This window comes from Rhinatrema bivittatum, chromosome 5 (genome assembly GCF_901001135.1).
Source record: "Rhinatrema bivittatum chromosome 5, aRhiBiv1.1, whole genome shotgun sequence".
Taxonomy (NCBI): domain Eukaryota; kingdom Metazoa; phylum Chordata; class Amphibia; order Gymnophiona; family Rhinatrematidae; genus Rhinatrema; species Rhinatrema bivittatum.
Window position 1 is genome coordinate 223,365,037 of NC_042619.1, and position 26,896 is coordinate 223,391,932.

A 26,896-nucleotide genomic window follows, 5' to 3' on the forward strand; every position below is an offset into this window, starting at 1 on the left:
TTTGGACTATGCAGTGAGTTAGAGAAGCAGTATGGTGCAGGGAAATTCATAGTAGTGCGTTATAGCATGTTTTGAAGGTTTTGGGGGGGGCGTTATTATAGCTATGTTAAGAAATTTTTGTACACCCACAACAGCAAAGCATAATAGTCAAAGAAATGTTGACTTTGTTGCTTTTCAGTTTTAAATTCTAATATATTACTTATACTTTTGTCATTTAACATTTTGTTTGTTTCTTGGCTAGTTAATCTTTGACTTCTTGATTTTCAGCTTAGTGGAAACTTGCTTTTACCCACTTTGCCATTTCTTTGTTTTTTGTTTTGTTTTTTTATTGCTGGGTTTTGGGTTTTTTCTTTTTTTTTTTTTTGCTGGTTTTTTTTTATTTGTAATTTTATTATGAATTTTTCAAAAGCATAGAATTACATAAGTAAAGAACATAATATATACTGTCAACCGCCAAGGTATCGCATGTATCCAATTATTAATGCTATAACAATACATACAACAGCAATAACAGTAACAATTATAATGCTCCATGTTCGTCCCCATTTCCCCTCCCCGCCCCCCTTGGGAAGATGACAGTGTAATATAAGCACGGAAGATCTTACAACATCTAAATACATGTGGGGGTTATTACCTAAGATGATGATTGAATGATAAATGATGAAAAAATGATGAAAGAATGCATGTGAAAGAGACCAAAAAGGTGCAAAAGTGAGACACTAGGGAAAGAGCAACAATATATATTCTCATTCTAATGCTACTAGAGCTTCATTATATACTCCTAAGGACCCCATCATGCCGCTAAAAGATTCCACCCCCTGTGAAAGGAAGCCACCCTGCTATATTTGAGCGCAGTGAGGAATTCTAGTCTGCGATATCCCTTCAGGAAGAGTTGGGATTGTGTCAGATTTCCAACGCTATGCCACCAAAGAACGAGAGGCAGTACAGACGTACCTACAAAGTTTCTGCTGATAACGGTCCAACCCTTTCATGGGGGCATTCAACAGGACCACTTGGATGTCCATGGTTTATAGGAGTATTCAAAAGGTGGCTTAGCCATTCTACTATCGACTGCCAGAAGGGAGTTATCAGTGGACACTGCCACCATGTATGTAGGTACGAACCCATTTGCTGACACCCCCGCCAAACCTGGGGGATATTGATCGATCTATTTTGTGCAGTTGCTCGGGACCTCGGTACCATGTATAAATCATCTTAAAACTATTTTCCTGCAATCTGGCCGAGATGGAGTTTTGACTGGCAGCCTTGTATTACCTTCTCCCATAGTTTTGGAGAGAGGTGGTAGCCTAAATCCTCTTCTCATTTGGTAGCATAACTAGCAGGAAGTGGCCTCGGGGAGTTAAGCAAATTGTGTAGTTTAGCACTTTGCCATTTCTGACTGGAGGAGGAAATCCAGAGTTAAAGGTCTATTGGCCTTCATTAATGTCAAAATTTTCTCCTGATATTTTCAACTTCCCCACTTCCTTTAATAGGTTTTGCATCCTAATTTAGGCTAAGATCAAATATAAGTTTGGGTTTAGGATTGGCCCTTCTTGGCTTTTTAGCTGAAACTGAGAACCTGTATAATATGGGGAGTAAATATTCTGCCCTCTGTCCCCCATTGAGAACATAAAACCATTTGGACCCTGGCCAAATTGGGAAGGTGAAGCTTCCTGTTTGTTAAGTGGAATTATTTTTTTTTTAAAGCTTTTGCAGTGTAATGGTGCATTTGCTGCTAAGGAATATACACTGCATCTACCTTAGTAAAGTACAAGTTTGCCATGTAGCCAGCTGATAGGTAGAATAAAACCTGCAATGCCATCCCTTTCCAGGATTGTGAGTACTGCTGCTGCACTGTGCTCAGCCTTTGCTGGACCAACAGGCGTCTTCTACTTTTCATGACAGGACCGGGAGTTTTATACAGCAGGCCACACATTTCAGTTACACAGGCTGTTTAGAGCATGGAGATAAGTCTAAAATGAAAAACAGATGAGAGAGGCCCGATTCCAATCATTTTCAGGGTTATGTATATCCCGAGTATGTTTACCATATAGTTACAGTATGTACCCAGTGCAAAGTGGTGCCTTGGGCTGGAAGAGCCAAAACAAAACTGATATGAACTTTCCTGGGGGTGGGGGAGAAAGGTCTCCAAATGGGTTGTATTGTACAGACCTTGACAGGCATGAACCTCACTCCCAAGTCATGGTATTTTGGGAATGATCTCAGTCTCTCAAATGTACTGCTAATGCTCTTCTTCCTGTTGTGTAAAATCTCTTCGTGTGAGAGATTTGTATTTTTGGAAAAAATGCTTTCTAGCAGTTTGGGTTTTTTTGGGGGTTTTTTTAAGCAATTTAATGTTCAATGAAGGTTAGAGACAGCGAAATATTGCCCCAAGTGACACCATAGATAGTTCTATACTAAGCCATGCATGTGTGTTTGTACATGTGTATTATCTTGTTTCATTTTTGTAAACAAATATGAGACCATATGGTCAGTGCAGGATTTTAAAACTGTATTTAAAAAATAGTAAATTTTGGGTGTTTCCTGGTCTCCTCCTGTGCTTTGTTATTTAAACGTTAAGCAGGGATATTAGCGAGTATAGAGATGTTTTTATCATTTCTGATGTTTTTATCATTTCTGATATCTACCAGAAATACTGTATTAGTTTTTGTAAGTTTACTTCTTCTTACACCTTAGATGAAAATCTTCAGAGGGATAGCTGTGTTAGTCTGGTGTAGCAAAAAAATGACAAATGGCAGGTGTCACCTTATAAACTAACCAGCAGGGACAGTAACTTTCAAAGGGGCACACAGGTGCATATTGATGCGTGTGCGTCAGTGCACACCCAGGGACATGGCTATTTTATAACATAGGTGCACATATGTGTGTATGTTATAAAATAGCATAGGCATGTGTATGTGTGCACCCTGTTTTGCAGCTGGGTGCACACATCTGAGTCTGAGCCATGTAGGTGGAGGAATTTTATAACCAGCGCGTGTCCACGCCGTAATCAGTTTCACCAGTTTGGTCAGTGTAGAGCTAGGTCCTTCAAACCACTCTGGCTTAGTAGCTTGCACTCCCCCCAGTTACCCCAGACCCTTTAAACCTCTCAGGGATGGCTGGGGTTTTTTTTCTTGTTTTAAACTTACACCTCCTCCATAGCAGAAGTAAAGTTACGTGGCACTGGACCTGGGTGTGTGCTCGGGTGTGTAAATATTTATGCACACATCTTTTGACTCCCACCTGGAAATGCCCACGCCTTGCCCAGACCTCACCCTTTTTGTATCCAAATGAGATGTGTGCACAGCGAGGGATGCGCACGCATCTGGGAGCTTTGAAAATTCACCTTTTATTGAGGCATGAGCTTTTGAGGACAGAGTCCACTTTGTCTGATGAAGTGGACTCTGTCCTCGAAAGTTCTCCCTCAATACATTAGTCTATAAGGTGCCACCTGCCTCTTGTTATTTTTACAACTTAGGGTGTAACTACCAAAGCTGGAACTGTGTTAAGCATCATGCCTAGTATGAATTTTGTTTCTTTGCTATGGACAGATCGATCAGATCCCACCAGAGGTGAATCATGCAAGGCCTCTAAAAGATTCTTCCAGAGATGCAGTTTCATTTCACTCGCGGCAAAAGTCTGAGGTCTGTTGCACTTTAAGAGCAATATTCTAGCTAGTAAATAATTGGTGCTTACATTATAATTATTTATCTGTTCTTAGTATGAAAAGAATCTGAAAAATAATTGCCCATATATTGGGCAAATACTAACAGACAACAAAGGGGTTGAATTAGCAAATGTTTAAAACTTGTGAGCCAGTAGCACCAGTCATCCAGGCTTCAAACCTGGCTACTGTCCATTTGCTCATTTTTCATATGCATTCATAATTATATTGGGATAGATTTTTAAAAATTGCGCGCGCGCGTCCATGTGTGATTTTATAACATGTGCGCGCCAGTGCGTTCATGTTATAAAATGCCGGGTCGGCGCATCAAGGGGAGGAATAATTTTGCAAATTCGCACTGCAACGCATCGAGGCCTTCCCCATTTCCCTCCCAGCCCCCTAGCCTAACCTCCCTTCCCCTTCCCCTATCCTGCCCTCCCCCTATCCTAAATCCCTTACCTTTTGCTCCTGCTTCTGAACAGGAGCAAGTTGTGTGCGCCCGGCACAGCGACAAATTGCCGCTGTGCCGGGCGCCTCTAGCCCCGGACCACCCCGGGATTTACACGCGCGTGGCCGGGCCCTTTGAAAATTGGCCCAGTAGGTGGCCCAGTAAGGCCCGGCCACCTACGTAAACGATTTAAAATCTGGCCCATTATCTTAAAAAAAAATAAAAATAAATAAAAAAAATAAATAAAAATAAAATCTCTCTAAAGGGAGGATACTTTACATTCACTCTTCTCATTGCTCTTTCTATTCTAAGTATTTTAGAGAGATTTTTTGCATATATTTTTTAAGATAATTAAACTCTGAAAGTATAAGAAAGATGTATGTTTGGTGCTACTGCTCACAAGTTTCAAACTTGTATTAGTTAAATCACTGTTGTGTCTGTATAGAAAGAGTGAAATGTTTAGCATACAGTTGATAGATTTATGGGGGTTTTACCTGAGTATATTGCAATTAAAGAGAATATATGGATCAACTGGATGCTCTGTCAGGAATGCAACCCAATTTTCTTTGTTAGGGTAAAACTCCGTTCTGCTGGACATGTTTTACCAAAGTTTTTCTGGGTTTTTTTTTCCTTCTGGGCACAGAATGTAAAAGCATTCCTTGTTAAACAAGACCCATAATTTTGATGCACCATTGTAACTTCTTAATTCATATGCATTTTGAAGAGAGAGATCCATATCACATTCAGTTCATAGAACACTATATGCACCACATAGCACCACTGTTTAAAGTGTGCTACAAATACTTTGAACAGACATTACCACCAGAAATGTATGTCTTCCTTAGTAGGGCATTGCATAGGTGGGCCCCAAGAGAACTTGTTTTCAAAGCCTCTGTTTAATTGTACCAGAAAGTTCACAAGTGCAATTTAAGACTAGTTAATCATACTACCTATGGTTTGATTAATCCCATGGATAGTTTTTGCCCACGAGGTTTGCTGTAATAATAACATCAAAACTAATTGGTAGTTTTGCTTTAATTACTGCCTCCTCAAAAATATCCACACAAAGGTGTGCCTGCTTTTTGTGTGGGTCCTTCTTTTTTTTAGGCAGAACAATGCGTGTAGTTTTGAATATCCAAAACTACATTCATAGTTGCCATCGCCAACCTAACCCTGTTCCAGGAAAGCCTACACATCTAATTGGGTAAAAGTATATACATTGATATGTGTAAATTCTTTTTCTGCCTAGAGGGTGAGTAAATATTAGACAGTCCATTGCTGTCTATACCCATGAAAATGGCTTTCATCGTTGCTGTCAAGATGACTGAAATATACAAGCCTCACCAGGGATTGTCCTAGGCAGAGTCCTACACCATTAGATAAATAAGGAATCACTCTGATATGTAGCATCATCTTCAAATTTTCACCTGTTTTAACAATCTGCATATAATTTTAGAGTGGACCATACCATGATACTCACCCAGATGATGGCACATCCACAAAGGAAAATAGACATCATTATAGTGATACTGTCCCCAGAAGAGTTGGCAGTTTTTACAGAGGTAATGTACAAGATATCAAAATGATAATTTAACGCAAGATAAATCCTACTTTTAAAAGATAAATAGTTTAAGAAAGAATAGTTATGGAGGTGAATTTCTCAATTTTAAAGTCATTGAGTCTGGATAGATTTGGGAGTCTTCCTTTTGTATCTTAATTTTCAAATACTTTCACATTCAGACTGATCATCATTAAGAATGAATTAATAAACCTGCCTTGTGTGAAATAACAGAAGAAATGTCATGAAATAATCTGAACAGTTTGTATGCGCAAACCATAAGGATGGCAGCATAGTCCTTTACCTTTTAGTACTGTAGAATCATTGTATACAAAAGTGCACTGTCAGGTGGGGAGGAATTAATAGTATCGTTTCTCATATGGTGCAGCTATACATACTAGGAAGTGAAGTTCAGCAGCTCTGGTTCTTGTATCATGATATAAACGACACCATTATACAATATCTACATACCTAAAGGAATGATTGAACTGATTTTAAAGCACATAATACATGTGGCATTGTAGATTCTTTGTAGCTTTTTATAGAAATTGAAGTGAGTTTTAAAAAATGTGACTGGTCGGTTAATAAGCTGATTGGAGCAAAACTATTAATAGAATAACAGGTAGGTTTTTTGCCAGGCAGTTGTTGAACGAGCTGTTAAAAATGTAACTTCTGTTCAACATCAGTGCTGATTTAACAACCAGTCTTTAATTATGCATAAAAGCATTGGATCTCTTGAAAATAACTTGCACCATGCAAAATGTTAACAGATTCTAACTTAATATGCACCCAAGTTAAAAGTGGCAGATGGGATGACTCCTTGTCCAAGTGGCATGTGCTTGATCGATGGTTTATAAATCTGTTAAATAAATAAATAAATATGGTTTCTTATTAATTTTATTTAGCCTGCGTAATAATTAACAAAGCATGCTCTTGTAGGATTTTATATGGTTTCTGCATTTTTTGTGGCCGCATAAATTAGAGATGATCTGGGGGCAAGAATGCTGGCTGTTGTGTGCAGCCTGGAAGCTCCTACTTGACCTTTTGGAGATCTTATGTTGGCCATCAATACCTAAGGTAGGGGAAAAGAAAAGAGAAAATGGAAAGAAAAGTCTTTTTCTCCAGAGCTGCTAAGTTAAGTGCCCATGCAACCCCGGAAGTGCTAATAATAATTGAAAATTATGTAACAGACATTGCTTGAGTGTGCATTATACTGTCATACACATGTATGTAAACCAATGCAGGTATCTGAGGTAGCTTCAAGTTGCAAAATATGCATACCAACCATTGCATACATTAGATTGAATATAAATACTTGGTCTGCCTACCATAGTTATTAGTAAAAATGTTTTGTGATGCAAAATGACAAAAATCTGAATCAAAAGATATTTGTTCACACCTAAAAACACATATATTGTGAGGTTGAGCTTGCTGAAGCAAAAGTAATTGTTGGTTTACTAAAGAGCTCTGCATAATCAAAAGGAACATAACTTTGAAAAACTGAGAAAAATGTATTTAATTTAAAGCAGCTATAGTGTTTTAGGAGGATATTTCATAGCTCTTGTAACAGAAACTTTTACATGTCTTTTTCTGCATTTCACTAATGGCCTGATTTTAAAAAGCATTTACACATGTAAATCTGAGTTTTACACGAGTAAATGCACTTTACTTGAGTAAGTGGGCTTTTGAAAATTGTTACAATATATTCCATTGAATTGTCCATAGGATTTACTTGCACAAGTGCACTTTACACATGTAAATGGCTTTTGAAAATTGCTACAGTAGTAGTTACATAATCATGTGTAAATCCTTTTGAAAATTCACCTATAATTACATTTAGCACCTCTTAAAATGAGAAAAAAATCTTTTCATATTTTAATGACTGTCCTCAAGAGTCTTTCATTTCCACAAGAAAAGAAGCAAAGTGCCAGAGGCGGGAATCAGACTGCTTGATAACTTATTAATTTGTTGAATTGGTCTGCTGAGCAAAAAGTGTTCAAACAATTACATATTAGGGCAGGAATTCATGATTCCACATCTTTTTTGGTGCTTTTCTTGTATAATAAAACGGAGAGCGTTTCTTATATGAATAGTTTGATAATGGTCCATGTTTTTCAGATGGTACCAATCCACGAGAGTATTTATCAGATCCCCTACTTATTGTTTCAACTACACATAATGGGCATCACAAAAGGATAAACCTTGTACATCTGCACCACTAATTTCATCCCACCATATACACTATGGGGCAGATTTTCAAAGAGGTACACACATAAGATATACGCGAAACCCCCAAAAAGCTGCTCCTTCCACCCCCTGCGTGCGCTGAGCCTATGTTGCATAGGCTCGGCGGCTCGGTCAAGCCCCGGGACGCGCATAAGTCCCGGGGCTTTCCTGGGGGGCATGTCGGGGTGCATTCCTGGGGGCGTGGACGCGGCCTCCAGACCAGCCACCGGACCCGGAACATGGCGTGCCGGCAGGCAGGCGTAACTTTTGAAATAAAGGTGGGGGAGGGGGGAATTAGTTAGGGCCAGGGGGCGGGTTAGTTAGGGGAAGGTGAGGGGCACCGGAAAGAAAGTTCCCGCCGAGGCTGCACCGATTTCGGAGGCAGGCTGCGCGGCTCGGTGTACTCTTGTTTGCGCCGGGTGCGCGAACAAAAGTACGCACGTGCGTACTCTTTTAAAATCTGCACCTATGTTTTTAAATTTTTATACACACATCTCAAACTGTATTCATCCTTTCCATGCACTTCAGACTTGCACAACATAGCTACACATTAAGGGGCGGATTTTCAGAGCCCTGCTCGCCTAAATCCGCCCAAAACCGGGCGGATTTAGGCGAGCAGGGCCCTGCGCGCCGGTGAGCCTATTTTACATAGGCCTACCGGCGCGCGCAGAGCCCCGGGACTCGCATAAGTCCCGGGGTTCTCCGAGGGGGGCGTGTCGGGGGCGGGCACGGGGGCGTGGCTACGGCCCGGGGCGGTCCGGGGGCGTGGCCGCGCCCTCCGTACCCGCCCCCAGGTCGCGGCCCGGCGCGCAGGAGGCCCGCTCGCGCGCGGGGATTTACTTCTCCCTCCGGGAGGCGTAAATCCCGGAGAAAGGTAAGGGGGGGGTGTAGACGGGGCCGGGCGGGTGGGTTAGGTAGAGGAAGGGAGGGGAAGGTGAGGGGAGGGCGTTAGAGGATTCCCTCCAAGGCCGCTCCGATTTCGGAGCGGCCTTGGAGGGAACGGGGGTAGGCTGCGCGGCTCGCCGCGCGCCGGCTATACAAAATCGATAGCCTTGCGCGCGCCGATCCAGGTTTTTAGCAGATACGCGCGGCTCCGCGCGTATCTACTAAAATCCAGCGTACTTTTGTTTGCGCCTGGAGCGCAAACAAAAGTAGGCCTATTCGCGGAGTCTGAAAATCCGCCCCTAAGCTTGCACAATTAATAGCATTTCATTTATTAAAACCTTATAACCCACTTGTAAAACATATTACCATTTCTGTTGCAGGGGCTGCAGAAAGGAAAGGGGACTGTCATGCAGGCTTTTATTAGCCAACATTCTGTGTTCTTTCACTTCTATCACAAACAGATCAATACTGTAACGTGCGGTTGAAGATTTCCCGTCTGTAACGTGCTGTGAGTGCACAATTCGGACGCGTAAGGTGATCCAGCGATACAGTCTCCAGTTTCACGCGTCCTTAGCGCTTCTTAAAACAGACGCATAACCCTTTCCGCACCCAGCATGTATATGATATGTAAATGAACGAATTAGCTGTATAATGAAGGAATTAGCTATTCCCCTCCAATACTGTGACGCGCGCTCAGATTATCTCCTTTGTAACCCGCTATTTTGCCGCGTCCTTAACCTGTTAGTTTACCGCCTACCCTCTACTTGGTGTTAGTGTGGTGTTCGAAAATTAAAACGGGAATAAAGTGTAAAAAAATGGGGGTAAAACCAAAGGGAGTAAAGTGTAAAAAAAACCATGGATGACCTCCATATTAACATTGCAGCATAAGTTGTTTATATATATGTATAAATACCTGTCACTTTCCTGTCACTTTCCGAATCCCCCAGGCGTGCGGTCATCGAGGCGGCGGTGGGAGCCGGCGGGCGGGTGGGCGCGCGTTCATCCAGGCGGTGGGAGCCGGCGGGCGGGTGGGCGCGCGTTGGATCCAGGCGGCGGCGGGAGCCGGCGGGCGGGTGGGCGCCCGTTCATCCAGGCGGCGGGAGCCGGCGGGCGGGTGGGTGCGCGTTGGATCCAGGCGGCGGCGGGAGGGCGCCCGTTCATCCAGGCGGCGGGAGCCGGCGGGCGGGTGGGCGCCCGTTCATCCAGGCGGCGGCGGCGGGCGGGTGGGCGCGCGTTGGATCCAGGCGGCGGCGGGAATGCACGCCCACCCGGCCGCGGCCTGGATCGAACACGCGCCCACCCGCCCGCCGGCTCCCACCGCCGCCGCCACCTGGATGAACGGGCGCCCACCCGCCCGCCGGCTCCCGCCGCCGCCTGGATGAACGGGCGCCCATCCGCCCGCCGGCTCCCGCCGCCGCCTCGATGACCGCACGCCTGGGGGATTCGGAAAGTGACAGGAAAGTGACAGGTATTTATACATATATATAAACAACTTACGCTGCAATGTTAATATGGAGGTCGTCCATGGTTTTTTACACTTTACTCCCTTTGGTTTTACCCCCATTTTTTACACTTTATTCCCATTTTAATTTTTGCCCTGCGCCTTGCTTCGGGAGGGGGGAGGAACCATCCACTTCCTGGTGCCTGCCATTCAAATGTCATTTCAAATGTCATTTGAAATGACATTTGAAATGACAGGTACCAGCGCACCCAGGATACTGTTTAGGCGCTGTATTAGCGCCTATACAGTAAAATGGGTTGCGCGGGCCTAACGCTTGCCTAACGCTTCGCAGCCGCGGCATGCATTTGCATGCAATTTGAAGAGAGTATTGAGCGGTAGGTGAAGAGAACTGTGCGTGCGGGGAACGAGGGTGCGCCCGGCACTGCCGCACTGTTTCTACCGCGGCCTTAAAGTATCGATCTGACAGTTAGCAAATGCAGTGAGCAGACCCATCAGCAGCCAGGCTAACAAAAGTGAAGGGAAATTTGCATCTATTTTATGGTTGCCAACTGGCTCCAGATTTTCAGAACATGTTGATCCAGGCCTGGTTTTACCCCATTGCATGCTGGGATTTATTCTGATTTTTCTATTGCATTCCCTAAGAAAAGCAAAATTTATATGTACCTGCATGCAGGTGAATAAAACAGGACTGGACTAACATGTCCTGAAAATCTGGAGCCAGTTGGCAATCCTAATCTATTTTCATATACATGTAACCACCCTTACTCATTGATCATACATGCAAAAAAATATATATATATATATTGTGCTGGGATTCTTGTTTACTAGGGGTGCGGGGAGGATGGTAAATCTCTTAAAGAACCTTCAGTGAATTGTAAGACTCTTTATACACTTCCTTTCACTTTCTGAATTAACTCACTGGATAACAGATTCCTAAAAGCAAACCTTCTCCTTGAAGAAAAAGGCAAGAAAATATTTACAATTCAGCCAGTGCAACAGAACAAGAAGCAAGTCAACGCAGGAAAAAATGAATGACTACAGCAGATTGTACAGTTACTTAATTACTCTGCTCCTTTTTCTGTCCCTCTTAATGTAAAACAAACTTCTTCACAGTTGTTGCATTTCCAAGCCTCTCAGCGTATTAGAGTAACAGCATAGTCGCAAATAGTACATCATTCAGATCAAAAGGTTTCAGGTGTATGCTATTTGACATCTTTTTTTCAAATATTATAAGGCTGTGAATACTTATCCCTGTTCAAACACGGTGTTAGTGGTTTCTTTAGGTTAAAGCACAAAATCTTCTCTACTCACATGGTCCTCCTCAGACCCATACTCGCAGATGTTTCTCCTGCAATAGGTGAAAATCTCAACTAGAAATTCCTGTCTTTAGCAGCAGAAGGAAAAAGTTTTATATTTTCACAAACCCCCTTTCTGATTCTTCTGATGTAGAGGTGAGGCTAGGCAGACAGGCTTCTTGCAGCTCTCCATCACCTTCTCTCCTCCTATAGGAGCAAGCTCCAGAACTGAAACTTTCTCAACAAGACTTTTGTCCTACCACTTACTGAGAGAACCAAGTTTCTATGCAGTTAGGGGTCGATTTTAAAAAGCACACATTGGCATCCATGTGCATGTGGTTCCTGGTGCATGCACATGGATGCCCCAATTTTATAACCTGTGCACGTCGCTTGCTTTTTACTTCATGACCTAAACAGCCCTGAAAACGCCTCCTTTACACCTAGCTACATACAGATCCACTGGAAGCCTGCTCATGCTGTTAGCCAGGTAGTGGAAGGTAATGTTTTGCCAAGCCATTTTTCATAGGTAAACAATTTTGAAAATTGTTCTTGGGGATGGTAATTTTCAAAGCTTTATATGCAGGTAAACAGTTGTCTGCCCACATAAAAAGCCCTGCTGAATACTGTCCCCTCCTCATTATGGATAAAAGTAGCGGTGTCAAAAAGGGATTGAAAAGAGGAGGGATTAGGTGGAGGGAGGAAAAGTAAATGAGAGCTATATTTTGCATCTGCTTTAAAGCAGGTTCAAATATATATGAGTACTAAGTATCCACTGGATGGACCCGAAGCTGCAGTTTCAAAGGGAAGCCACATGTGGGGTTTTCCTTTGAAAATGTGCCTTGCAAGCCCAGAATTTAGGGGGCAGTTTTGCAACATAGCACAAAAGTTACACCAGTTTTCAAAGTGGACTTAGGCATGCAAGTCTGCTTTGAAAATGATCCCAGGAAAACTACGTACACACGGTTTTTCACCTGCTATTTGGTGTGCAGCATGTTTAAATCGAAAAATATATGCATAAGTCTTTACCCTCTCCCAGATGCCAGTCCCTGGAATGTCTCTCCTCTCCTAAGCACAAAGTTACATGCATATGGTGTAATGTGTATATTTATACCGGTGTATCAGTGGCACAAGTACATTCATACAGTGTTGCTGTACATATTTCTACATGCGTATCAGTGGCATGAGTACATGCATACATTGGGGATGCACATATTTGTACATGCGTATCAGTAACACCAGGTCATGCACACAATGTGGACGCACATATTTATACATGTGGATCAGTGACACCAGGACATGCACACAATGTGGATGCACATATTTGTACATGCAGGTCAGTGGCACAAGTACATGCATACAATGAGGATGCACATATTTGTACATGTGGATCAGTGACACCAGGACATGCACACAATGTGGACGCACATATTTGTACATGTGGATCAGTGACATCAGGACATGCACACAATGTGGATGCACATATTTGTACATGCAGATCAGTGGCACAAATACATGCATACACAGGCCTATCCTGTAAAGTGCGGCCGCGTTTACCCTGCTCCTAAGCCGCTTTTAACTCACGTTCCGGCCACGTTAGCCCTTCCTGCGATCCCGAATCCCCTTTAACCTACTCCTACCGCGTCCTAAATTCCCCGGGTAACCCCTTCCGCCTGCGGCATGTATATTGCATGCAAACGAGCGAATTAGCTCGATATTGCATGCAAACGAGCCAATTAGCTATTCCCCTAGCATCCCGTAACCCGCGCCCCGACTAACGCTACCTTTCCCTGCCGTTTTGTCGCGCGTTTAACCTGCAAACTTACCGCCTACCCTGACCCAGGCGGTAGAGGCATGGGTAAGGGTAGGTGGCAAGCTTTCCCCCAGCCCCCGCTCACCTGCCCCGGCCGCGATCATGGGTGCCGGTCTCCGTGGCAGCCCCAGTCCTCTCCCCTCCTCCCGAAGCCAAAAAAAAAAAGCTTTTTTTTTTTTTTTGCTTCGGGAGGAGGGGAGAGGACTGGGGCTGCCACGGAGACCGCTTTCCCCCGTGCAAGTAAGTTGTTTCGCCGCTTGTCTCTTCTCCCCCCCTCCCGGAGCAGGGCGCGAAAAGCTGCCTTGCTCCGGGAGGGGGGGGGGAGAGATGACAGCGGCGAATCCAAAAAATAAGCGAAAAAAAACTTAAAAGCTAAAAGTAAGTTGCTTCGCCACTGTCATCTCTTCTCCCCCCCTCCCGGAGCAGGGCGCGAAAAGCAGCCTTGCTCCGGGAGGGGGGGGGGGAGAGATGACAGCGGCGAATCAAAAAAATAAGCGAAAAAAACTTAAAAGCTAAAAGTAAGTTGCTTCGCCACTGTCATCTCTTCTCCCCCCCTCCCGGAGCAGGGCGCGAAAAGCAGCCTTGCTCCGGGAGGGGGGGAGAGAGATGACAGCGGCGAAGCTTTCCCCCAGCCCGGACGCCGGCAAAAAACTTACTTTTTTGCAGCCAGCCATGAGCAGGAACACGATCTGGCCTGCCTTAGCTCCTCCCGACAAGATGGCCGCCTGCACGGGGAAAGCGTGCAATTGGCCGCTCAAGACGTGATGTCGTGACGTCACGTCTTCACATATTTGTACATGCAGATCAGTGGCACAAGTACATGCATACAATGAGGATGCACATATTTGTACATGCGTATCAGTGGCACGAGTACATGCATACAGTGTGGATGTGCATATTTGTTCATGCAGGTCAGTGGCACAATTTTCTGAAAGGTCTTTTCTGCAGGTAAAGCACTACTTTACCCAGAGAACCTTTAAAATTGACCTTTCTTAATTTAAAAATTGCCTCCATAATGGCTTAGTTGTCTGATTGTATAAATCTCTCCTGAGGTCATGATTTAGGTGTTTGTTAGATGGTTCACATGATAATTAAATTATTTGTTACTACTGTTATTAAACAGCTTTAAAAGGATTAAATATAGATTGAGAGGCTGGTTTTCAAAGGATTTATGGGCCGAAACTTTGAAGTATAAGTCCCTAAATTGGACCTTTTAAAAATTTACTAGGCCTGAGTGTCTACGGTAAATGTAGGATCCTACTTTCACTAGACTTAAATTTAGGCATCTAAAAAGAGTGGTTTCAGGGAAAGACTTAGGGTGGGGGAAAAAGTTAGGAGCTTAGCACCGATTTTCAGCACTAGGCACCTAACTTAGGGCCCTAAATCTAGGCAAATGAACAGCAGGACCTAAATTTAGACTCATATTCATCTGCTCTTTGGATGAGCAAGTTACCCAGCTAACTTGGCCAGGAGATTTATCCGTGCCCATACTGCTCAATAGCAAGTCTTAAATTATCTGGCTAACTTAGCTGGGTAAGACTGAATATTGGCACATATTGGTTAAATTAGCCGGATAAGTAACTTCACTCTGGAAGGTCCCCATCCCACCCCACCCCTCATTTATCCAGCTATTTAGCCAGATAAATAGGTATGAGGCTAAGTGGTGACTGCTGAATGTGGCTGAATATTGAAGCTGCAACACTTAGCCAGATAAGTTCAAACTTATCTGGCTAAGTGGTGCTCAATATCAACCTCATAAGTTTTACTGCCCTGAATGTAGATGAATTATTAGCTGAAAACTTAGGGTTCTAAGGTCGACTGAAAATAGGTTCCTAAATTTTGGAGCGCAGCTTTTTTGAATATTGACCTCCGAAATGTGTATCAATGAGCTGTGAGCCAGAACTTGAAGGTCATGCGATTAAATGAGATTGCAAATGCTGTTTTAATGTTTTCTATTTAGTTCCCTCACCACGTCCAGATGCTACATACCATGATAATAATGTGTTAAACAGAGGATCTGCAGACAACAGTACTGCGGCAAACCACTCTAAAAGACCCACTGTCTTTGACCCCTGGTGAGTTATTTTAGGGAATGTTTGATTGTCATTCTCTTATCCTTTCGCTTTTCTTGCCACATTTTCAATCTTTTTCCCTCAGTTTCCCTTCCAACTTTTTTGTTGCCAACCTGATATGATATGTGTATCAGGTTGGAGTGAAGAATGGAAAAGAACATGAGTCTTATGTATAAAGCCGGACTCTTAAATTATAATTTAGTACCTGAATGTAATCCACTTTGAAGCGCTGAAAAAAGTGTGAAAAGTGGAATATAAATCTAAATAAATAAGAAATGGTGTCGTTTAGAAAAATTATGGATCTTTCTTTCTCACAGGACAAGCAGGATGGTAGTCCTCACATATGGGTGACATCACAGGATGGAGCCCAATCACGGAAAACTTCTATCAAAGTTTCCAGAACTTTGACTGGCCCCTACTGGGCATGCCCAGCATGGCACTAACCCTGCAGCCAGCAGGGGTCCCCCTTCAGTCTTCTTTTTTCCGCGCTGCAGTAGCCTCGCGGTTTAGGAGCTCTGTGGAGATTCCTGACAGGAATTTTCCTCACGGAATTAACTAATGTTAAATTGCCCCACAGGGGTCCCTCCTCTAACTTCTCTCTAGCCGCGGTACTCCGGTAAGTTTTTTGACAGTTTTTCCTCGATTACCGTCTAGTTTGGCCCTTGCGGCCTGCTGGCAGTTGTCCATCCCGCAGCTCGATTTTTTCTGTGGCCATGGCGTCGGGGTTCCGCCGGTGCCCGGACTGTACTCACACCATGTCTATCACAGACCCCCATGGCGTCTGTGTAATGTGTTTAGGGCGGGAGCATGATGTCCTGACCTGCACCAAATGTGCCCTCATGACACCCAAAGGTTGCAAGGCAAGGATGGAGAAGATGGGACTCCTCTTCCGTGCCCACACCCCGACGCCATCTATTGCATCGACGTCATCGGAACCGGCACCGTCGACGTCGCACCAGCATCGACCACAGTCCGGTGACCGCCCGCCATCGACGTCTTCATGGCCATCGGCACCTGTTACTCCCCCTCAGGATCGAGGAGATCGTAGGGAGAAACATCACCATCGGCATCGTAAGACTCGGACCGTCGAGGGAGCGAAATCATCGACCTCACCACCGTCGAAGAAGCCCTGTCCAGGAAAGGCACCGACCATTCCTGCGACCGGATCACCGAGGCCACCCTCACCTGATCGGGGTTTGGGAGCCGCGATTCCGCCTGTAAATGTGTTCCCTCCGGCTATGCCTCTGCCTCCCTCTTCTGTTCTGGAGCCGGGGCTTCTTGCTCCAGGTCTCCGAGAAGAACTGGACCGACTGGTCCAGGAGGCCATCGACAAAGCGATGCAACGACTCCAGGTCCCTTCGGCACCGATACCGGCACCGATTGTGGAACCGGTCATCAACCCGATTCCAGCAGCACTGGCTCCGCTGCTATCCCGGATGGAGGCGCTCATAACTGCACTTCCACCGGTGATTCCCGGGTGTCCGATGGCTCCGGTGCGCTCCCCGTTGACAGCCTCATCGGGAGGAGAAATACCATTCTGCATCCCACCTTCGGGAGTTTTGCCTCAGCCATCGATGCCAATTCGTCCCTCGCCACCGATTCATTCATTGTGGGCGATACGTACGTCGGCACCATCGATGCCTTTGATACCGGCACCGATGCCCTCCAGGCCGTCCATGGTGCCCTCGGCGATTCCTTCGATTTTCTCGGAGCCTCAGCCGGGGCCTTTGGGTATCCATCCCCTTTCTCGTCCTACAGGTCAGTCTGCTGATCCTTATGACACCTGAGGCGATGATACTTCTTCAGACACCGATGACTTACCTTCACCTCCCTCTCCTACTGAAAGTAGAAAGCGTTCTCCTCCAGAGGACCTTTCTTTCATTAATTTTGTGAAGGAAATGTCTGAGTTGGTCCCTTTTCAGCTTCAGACGGAGCAGGATGATAGGCACCAGATGATGGAGTTGCTCCAGTTCCTGGATGCCCCTAAAGTGATCACTTCCATTCCCATTCATCAAGTTCTTCTTGACCTCCTCAAAAAGAATTGGGAAAACCCTGGATCCATTGCCCCAGTCCATAGAAAAGCTGACACTACCTATTTAGTGTAGTCAGCCCCCAGCTTTCAAAAATCTCAGCTCAACCACCACTCAGTTGTGGTAGAATCGGCTCAAAAGAAAGCAAAAAGGATGAAGCCTCACTCATCTACCCCTCCTGTTAAGGAACACAAGTTCCTAGACAATATTGGTCGACGAGTGTTCCAAGGGGCCATGCTCATCTCCAGAATTGCTGCTTACCAGCTGTATATGACCCAATACAATAGGGTCATCTTCAAACAGATACAGGACTTCTCTGAAACCCTGCCTGAACAATTCCAAGACCAGCTTCAAATCCTTGTCAACAAGGGGTTTGAAGCAGGAAAGCATGAGATAAGAACAGCTTATGATATCTTAGACACCTCTACTAGAGTGTCTGCAGCTGCTATTTCGGCAAGACGATGGGCCTGGCTCAAATCTTCTGACCTTCGCCCAGAAGTACAAGACAGGTTTTCTGACCTACCATGTGTAGGAGACAATCTGTTTGGTGAGCAGATCCAGCAAACAGTGGCTGAATTAAAGGACCATCATGAGACCCTTAAACAGCTCTCATCGATACCTTCCGACTTCCCCTTAAGACAGCCCTTCAGGAAGGACTCTAAGAAGTTATTCTTCCGTCCAAGGAAGTACTATCCTCCACCAGCAAGGTCCCGAACTACGAGACCTTATCAAAAGCCTCAGCCTCGCCAGGCCCGAAAGCAAAAGCCGCAAGCAGCTCCCCAGCCGGGGCCTGCTTCCGGTTTTTGACTTTCACTTGGAGAGCAGCAGTCTGATTCCTCTGCCAAGCATACCAGAGGGAGGTCGATTGTGCCACTTTCACAACATGTGGCAATCAATCACAACCGACCAATGGGTGCTAGCAATCATTGCTCAGGGTTACCACCTAAACTTTCTTACTCTTCCACCGGACTCACCACCTCTGCAGGCATGGAGAGTATCCGACCACTCTGTCCTTCTGGAGCAGGAGGTTTCCCTTCTTCTCCAGTTAAGAGCAATAGAACCCATCCCACTCTCGCAGCAAGGCCTAGGGTTCTATTCCCGGTACTTTTTGATCCCCCAAAAATCCGGGGGGCTTCGTCCAATTCTGGGCCTACGTGCTCTCAACAAGTACCTCCAGCGGGAAAAGTTCAAGATGGTAACCTTGGGCTCGCTTCTACCTCTTTTACAAAGAGGAGACTGACTCTGCTCTCTGGACCTCCAGGACGCATACACACACATTGCGATCACTCCAACTCATCGCAAGTACCTCAGGTTTTTAGTAGGCCCAAAGTACTATCAATATCGAATGCTTCCTTTCGGCCTAGCGTCTGCACCACGAGTCTTCACCAAATGTCTCGTTGTTGTAGCAGCTTTCCTCAGGAAAGAAGGTGTGCACGTCTACCCCTATTTGGACGACTGGTTAATCAGGGCTCCAACCCAGCAAGCCGCTCGGTCGTCCCTCGATTTCACTCTACACACTTTAATTTTTCTAGGATTTCTTGTCAATTACGGGAAATCCTATTTAACCACATTTCAAAACTTGTCGTTCATTGGGGCAGACTTGGACACTTTACAGGCAAAAGCCTTTCTACCTCGACAACGAGCGCTAACAATCGTGGACCTCGCTCACCAGTTGCAGTCTCAACATACAGCAACAGCTCACCAATTCCTCGTCCTGCTAGGACACATGACGTCCTCCGTCCATGTTACACCAGTGGCCCGCCTGGCCATGAGACTCATGCATTGGACGCTGAGGTCACAATGGATTCAAGATGTTCAGCCTCTGTCGACCATTGTCCACATCACCAACTCACTCTGTCTTTCTCTCACCTGCTGGAAAGATCAGACCAATCTCCTCCAGGGACTGCCTTTTCAAGTGCCAGATCCTCAACTCATTCTCACCACCAAAGTTTCCAACCTCGGGTGAGGAGCCCATGTGGACAATCTACAGACACAAGGATCTTGGTCTCCACAGGAAGCCAAACATCAAATAAACTTCCTAGAACTTCGAGCAATGCGATATGCTCTCAGGGCTTTTCAGGAACGCCTGTCAAATCACGTCATCCTGATTCAGACGGACAACCAGGTGGCCATGTGGTACATCAACAAGCAGGGAGGCACAGGCTCCTTCCTCCTGTGTCAGGAAGCTGCGCAGATTTGGGCGGAAGCGCTCTCCCACTCAGTGTACCTCAGGGCCACCTACTTGCCGGGAGTGGACAACGTCTTGGCAGACAAACTGAGTCGCGTCTTCCAGCCACACGAGTGGTCTCTCAACCCCTTGGTAGCGACCTCAATCTTTCGCCAATGGGGATACCCCCAGACAGACCTCTTTGCGTCCCCTCAGAACCACAAAGTGGACAATTACTGCTCCCTCATTCGGAACGAGCGCTCTCAGCCCAGAGATGCATTCTCCCTCTTGTGGGCAACTGGTCTGCTCTATGCATTCCCTCCACTTCCTCTTCTTTCAAAGACTCTTGTGAAGCTACGTCAGGACAAAGGAACCATGATCCTGATAGCACCTCACTGGCCACGCCAAGTGTGGTTTCCCATACTCCAGGATCTCTCCATCCGCAGGCACATTCCCTTGGGAACAGACCCGCATCTGATCACTCAAAATGACGGATGCCTATGCCATCCCAATCTTCAGGCCTTGTCCCTGACAGCATGGATGTTGAAAGGTTAATCCTTCAACCACTTCACCTTTCAGATTCGGTTTCTCGTGTCCTGATTGCTTCCCGAAAGCCTTCCACAAGAAAATCTTATTCCTATAAATGGAAAAGGTACACATCATGGTGCACTTCGCATTCCCTTGATCCCTTTTCCTGTCCAATCCCAAGGTTTTTTCAGAGTCAGGTCTAAAACCTCTTCCATCAGAATGTATGTCAGTGTGGTAGCCGCCTTCCATAAAGGTGTCGGGGATGTTCCTATATCAGTACAACCCCTCGTAACACGATTTTTAAAGGGCTTGCTCCATATCAAGCCACCTTTATGTCCTCCAGCCCCTTCTTGGGACCTTAACCTGGTTCTTGGTCGGCTCATGAAACCACCATTCGAGCCTCTTCACTCCTGTGACCTAAAATATCTCACATGGAAAGTGATTTTCCTTTTAGCTATCACTTCAGCTCGCAGGGTTAGTGAGTTACAGGCCCTAGTTACCTATCCGCCTTACACTAAACTCCTGCAGGACCGGGCGGTACTCCGCACTCACCCTAAGTTTTTACCCAAGGTAGTTTCGGAGTTTCATATTAATCAATCCATCATACTAACTACCTTTTTTCCCAGGCCCCATTCCAATCCAGGGGAACAGGCTCTGCATACCCTTGACTGTAAACGAGCTCTAGCTTTCTATCTAGACCGTACACTAGCCCACAGGAAGAGCACTCAGTTATTCGTCTCTTTCCATCCCAACAAATTAGGGCAACCTGTGGGTAAGCAGACTCTCTCCTCCTGATTGGCGGACTGCATATCTTTTTGCTACCAGCAAGCAGGCATTCCTTTTCAAGACCGTGTTAAAGCACACTCTGTGAGGGCCATGGCAACTTCAGTAGCACACCTAAGATCGGTGCCGCTTCCTGACATTTGCAGGGCTGCCACCTGGAGCTCTCTCCATACCTTCGCAGCCCACTATTGCTTGGACAAAGCCAGAAGACAAGATTCCATCTTCGGCCAATCTGTCCTGCGTAACCTATTTTCAACGTGATGTACCAACACCCTTCCGCCTGCCCGGTGGGGTTCAGGATGCCCTCTACCAAATTCCACCCCAGTTGTTGTGCCTGTTGCACGCCGTTGGGTACATTTGGTGCATGTTCGGACATCCTCAGCTCGGTACTCACCCATATGTGAGGACTACCATCCTGCTTGTCCTGTGAGAACACCTGTTACAGGTTAGCAACATTTGCTTTACCAGATAACATTTGTTCAGAGTACCAAAACCAAGTTATGAATTTATGCTCATAGTCACTTTATTATTTTAGGTTGAGATTATAGATTATGGTTGCCTTATAGAGATGTTTCTGTCCGCTTTTGTTTTAATTAAGTTGCACATAAGAGGCATTAATGAGTGTTTATTTAGGTTTGTTGAGATTCTAGATAAAGGGTTCTTGACTCAAGGAGCAACAAAAGGGTCTGATTTTCAAAGCAACCAAGCGAGACAAATTGGACTCGTTATTAGACAGTATCAGGGTAATTATCAAAGGAAAATGTAAATGTAGCATACTATCGTTTTAGTTTTCAAAGGCCTGTTTATTTGCATTACATGCACTTAAAAGTGAATTTTAAGAGTTGCACACAAAAATGAGCACATGTGCACACAAACAGGAGAATTGTAAAAGCCCCACACGTGCCAAAACTGGGAGATAAGCGTACAAGTTGAGCCCATGCGCACCAAGCAGATTTTATAAGCCTCCCCTGGATGCACGTATCTCCGGGTGCGAAGTATGGACATGACGGGGGAAAGCCAAGAGATCTGTGCATAAATAATTGCACACACAAGTGTGCACCGGGGTCCCCTGCTGCGTAACTTTACTGCTGCTATGGATGGTGTGTAAGTAATAAAACGAAAAATCTAAGCTAGTCAGCAGAGTTTTAAGGGTCGGGGCTAATGGGGGGAAGGGTGACTATTAAATTAGGGGGTTTGGAAGTCCTATCCCTTAACTGGGCAAACTGGGAATGAACTGGGAAAATGGCGAATGGTGTCATCACCCGTCCCTTATCAAATTCCCCCAATTATATGCGGTAAAAGCAGCATTTACGCACACATGCGTACGTTCATTTAAAATTGTGTGCACACATGTGTGCTCTTATGTCTGTTTAAAGGTTACCAAGCAAAACAAAAAAAGATAACAAATCCCATTAGATACAACAACAACTTATCAGGTCAATACAGTAAAGTGCGGCCGCGGTTACCCTGCTTCTAACCCGCTTTCTACTCACAATTTGGCCGCGTTAGTCCAACCCGCGATTCACTATCCCCTTTAACCCATTCTTACCACCTCTTTAAATCAACGGGTAACCCCTTCCGCCCGCGGCATGTATATGAGATGTAAACGATCGGATTAGCTATTCCCTCCCATACAGTAACGCGCACCCCGATTATCACTTTTTGAACCTGCAGTTTTGCCGCGCGTTTAACCTGCTAACTTACCGCCTACCCTTACCCCTGCGTTAGAGGCAGGGGTAAGGGTAGGCGGCAAACTTTCCCCCAGCCCTCGCTCACCTGCCCTGGCTGCGTCCATGGGTGCCAGTCTCCGGGGCAGCCCAGTCCTCTCTACCCTCCTCCCGAAGCAACAAAAAGGGGAAAAGCGACTCGACATGTAAAGTGTAACTTACTTTTCTTGCAGCCCTCCTCCGGAGACAGATCGCAGTTCCCCTGCCTCCCGGGGGCTGCCCCCTGCCTCCTGGGGGCAGCCGGCGGCGAAAGCGGCCCCCGCCGGTGAAGATGGATGCCTGCACGGGCCCTCTGCCACGATCGCTCCCGGGCGAATTCTTTACTAAAGCGCGGCCTCTCCTCCGAAGCTTCTTCGCTCTTTCGCCGTGACGTCAATTTGGGCGCTCAAACCAGCAAAGCGCACGAACGTACGCATGCCAGTTCGTGCGCTTTGCTGGCTTGAGCGCCCAAATTGACGTCACGGCGGAAGAGCGAAGAAGCTTCGGAGGAGAGGCCGCGCTTTAGTAAAGAATTCGCCCGGGAGCGATCGTGGCAGAGGGCCCCTGCAAGCATCCATCTTCGCCAGTGGGGACCGCTTTCGCCGCCGGCTGCCCCCGGGAGGCAGGGGGCAACCCCCGGGAGGCAGGGGAGCCGCGGTCTGTCTCCGGAGGAGGGCTGCAAGAAAAGTAAGTTACACTTTACATGTCAAGTCGCGAGGGCATTTCAAATGTCATTTCAAATGACATTTGAAATGAATTTGCATGCGATTTTAATACAGTATCGAGCGGTAGGTGAGCCGGACTCTGCGTGCGGCAAATGCGGGTGCGCCCTGCACTAACACAGCTCTTCCTACCGCTCCTTATTGTATCGGCTTGTATGTTAGAAGCAATGCTGCACAACTTGTTTATCTGAAAAAATTTTTTAAAGGTGATCGGTGAGTGTTTCATACCAATATACATCATTAAAATTACCTAACCAGGTAGTTCAATGATTGATGTGAAATAATCATTAACCACCCACCAGCCACTGACTAAAGTAAATATGAAGTGCAGTGCCTCAAAACAACAATTGTAATTCCCATTAATGGTGTGTATTTAAAAAATAATTTTCAAAAAATGTTTTCTGTAAATATACATGTGAAAACTTAATATAAAGAAAATAAAGCCAATTCTGACATAATATAACTAAATGTCTATTAGCTATACTTAGCTCATCCTCTGTATGTTAAGTGGTGGTCAGTCTCCCAGAGTTGTTCAATACTTTCAAACAGTGTTCTCAAACTGTGCTCCCAACATGGCCAAGTTTCGGAACGAGTCCTTCATCAGGGGACATGTAGGTTGAAAACAATGATTGTAAAAAATTGATTTAGAAGTTGACCAGATGTTTAGTCACAAAAATACATCATTGAGCGCTTCAAAAAAGCGGCAAAGAGAGAAAATATTCCTCTGTTTCCTGGACAACTGGCATACAAATGGCTAATAAGCATTCTCTTCAAACTTTCTTCTATATATACTTTATCATGGAACTTGGAGGCAACCCATCAGATTATAAAATGTCAAATCAAGGATGCCCAATCACATTCTTCATTAAGACCATACATTCTGAAACTTAGCCATGTTGGAAGCACAGTTTGAGAATACTGGTTGAAAGCATCAAACAACTGGGAGTATTGTTTGAGAACACTGTTTGAGAGTACCGAACAACTGACCATCATTGAACATACAGAGGATGAGCTAAGTATAGCTAATAGACATTTAGTCATACTATGTCATAAGTGGCTTTATTTTCTTTATATTAAGTTTTCACATGTATATTTACAGAAAACTTTCATTAAAAATACACACCATTAATGGGAATTACAGTTGTTTGGGCACTTCATATTTACTTTAGTCAGTGGCTGGCGGGTGGTTAATGATTATTTCACATCAATCATTGAACAAGTTGTGCAGCATTGCTTTTAACATAAGTTGTTATTGTATCTAGTGGGATTTGTTTCAATTTTTTTTTGTTTTTCTTGTTAGATGTGCACCCACTTTTGTGGCATTCTTTGTTGGTTTGTTTAAAAGTTACCGTCAAATAGCGCATATTCGCGCAGCTGCTATTTTATAAACCTCAAATATACTTGCACAAATAATGGTGCACAAATAAATTTGCTCATATAAAAAAGGAGCAGACCAGGGGCCTTCCAGGGCTGGGCCAACATTTATGCATATAAGGTGCTATTTTAAAACCTGTGAACGCAACACTCATATGGCTGTTACCTGTGCATATTTACATTTTTCTATGCAAAAATGTCGGAGAATTAAAGTGGAGATCCTTGTCAAAGCATGTCTCTAGGTTTTTGGTAAAAGATAAGTGGGATTTCTCATATTTTGTTAAAAGTTTATTTTGTAAGAATCAATAAAAATCAGTAGAAATTAATTTAGAGTAGGGCAGAACTGGCGAATGAATGAGATCTGTGTGCTCTTTACTGATCCTGCTTGGGGCCCATTACGTGGCGAGAGGCAGTGGATAGAGAATACCCTGGCGCCATTTGAGCAATTTCTGATACCGTGTTTATAAGAAAGATAGTATTCTTTATGATGTGGGATTAATGTTTCAATAAGAATTGTTTACCTCCTGGTGTTATTATAATTGAGATAATATAGGTTACTAGTAACCGATTAGCAATTTAATGTTTTAGTTCTTTTAGATCTCTGGGGTGGATGCCATCTGGTCCTGGTGATTTGTTTCTCTTTAGATTGTTGATCTGATCTATTACATCTCCATTCATACATCCTCAATTCATTCAGGCAGTCTTCTTGGGAACTGAGTCTCTAGACAACTGAAACATCATGAACCTTGCAGTAGTTTCTTATGTAATTATTATTATTTATTATCTTTCTATAACTGCTCAAGCTTGTGAGCACTACTTGAGAGGTCAAGTCTTACTCTGTGACTATTCATGCTTGGCATAGTAATCAACCCAAGAAGGTGACATGCTGGTACCCCTTTAAAAGTCCATCAGTTATTTAATTATGTCACTGAATGCATAACTTCTGAGTTATATATTATTTATAATAAGCCATACACTTTGATCTTTAATTTCCAACATAGACTGGGTCACAAGTTTGCAGTCCCTCCAGCTGAAACAGGAAGGCTCTCTCTATCAGTCATTATTGTTTAATTCAATCCTAATTGAATGTTGAGAACTACTTTCTGTTCATGAGCCTGTACAGAACTTTTAATAAGGATCATATAGACAAGAAACCTCGATAATACTTGTCTCTTATGACAATTGTTTTGAAAGTGTAGTCTCTTGAAAATGTTTTAATGTTTTTTTGTTATTGCTTTAGGAAAGGTTCAGAAAATATCAACAGCCACTCCGAACAGCTGAAAGAAAAAGAAAAGCAGGGATTTTTCAGAGTAATAAAAAAGAAAAAGAAGAAATCTCAACCTGTAAGTATTACTAACTTATATATACTACATAGAGGGGGGAATTTTCAAAAGCATTTACACATGTAAATATAACTATTATTATAGCAATTTTCAAAAGCCATTTACCTGCATAAAGTGCACTTACGCAGGTAAATCCTATGGATAATTCGATGGCATATATTTTAGCAATTTTCAAAAGCCCACTTAACACGGGTAAAGTGCATTTATACATGTAAAACCCAATTTGTAAATGCTTTTTAAAATTGGGCCCAATATGTCTTCTACACAACCCTAAATAAAACATGTCAGGTGGGTTGGGAATCTGCTAGCCTTACATGAAAGTATCCCAAATAGATAGCAGCTGTCAAATAGAAATACAGTAAAACTTAATAAAGCTAATGACTGAAACTTGAAATTAGAACTGCAGTGACAAATACGAGTGTGACAAGAATTATTCTTATGATCCTATATACTCTGATCGCAAGCAGCAACGAATCACAGCATAGCATCTTTACTGACTGTTTTCTACTTGGTTGCTGGTTCTGTTAACAGAGCAGGTGGCAGCAGGACACAGCATTATATTTCAGCTGAAATGCCTAAATTTAAATAAAGTATAATAGAGGGTTATGTCATCAGCCACAGTAACTTACTACTGCAGCAAAGATCTCATGAAATATCGTGCAGAATATGACATAAGGCATGATACCTTGTCATTGGCATAGTCACTAAGACAGTAACTTTTAAAGAGCCTCGCAGGCGCACGTGTGCACTGTATGCTGTCTTGCACCAATGGATGCGGCCGTTTAATAACGTGCACGTATATGCTTGCATGGTATAAAATAGG

General features: G+C 44.5%; 1 protein-coding gene across 4 annotated transcripts in view; it reads left to right on the top strand.

The window, feature by feature from the left end:
- The window catches only part of CDKL5 (cyclin dependent kinase like 5), a 418,621-nt gene that overhangs the window by 378,498 nt on the left and 13,227 nt on the right, over positions 1 to 26,896 (top strand). For all 4 annotated transcript variants that reach the window (XM_029603337.1, XM_029603339.1, XM_029603338.1 and 1 more), the window contains 4 exons: positions 3,552 to 3,644; positions 5,569 to 5,674; positions 15,309 to 15,423; positions 25,971 to 26,073. In XM_029603337.1, coding sequence (XP_029459197.1) covers positions 3,552 to 3,644; positions 5,569 to 5,674; positions 15,309 to 15,423; positions 25,971 to 26,073 — 417 coding nt within the window. The remainder of the gene's footprint in view (positions 1 to 3,551; positions 3,645 to 5,568; positions 5,675 to 15,308; positions 15,424 to 25,970; positions 26,074 to 26,896) is intronic.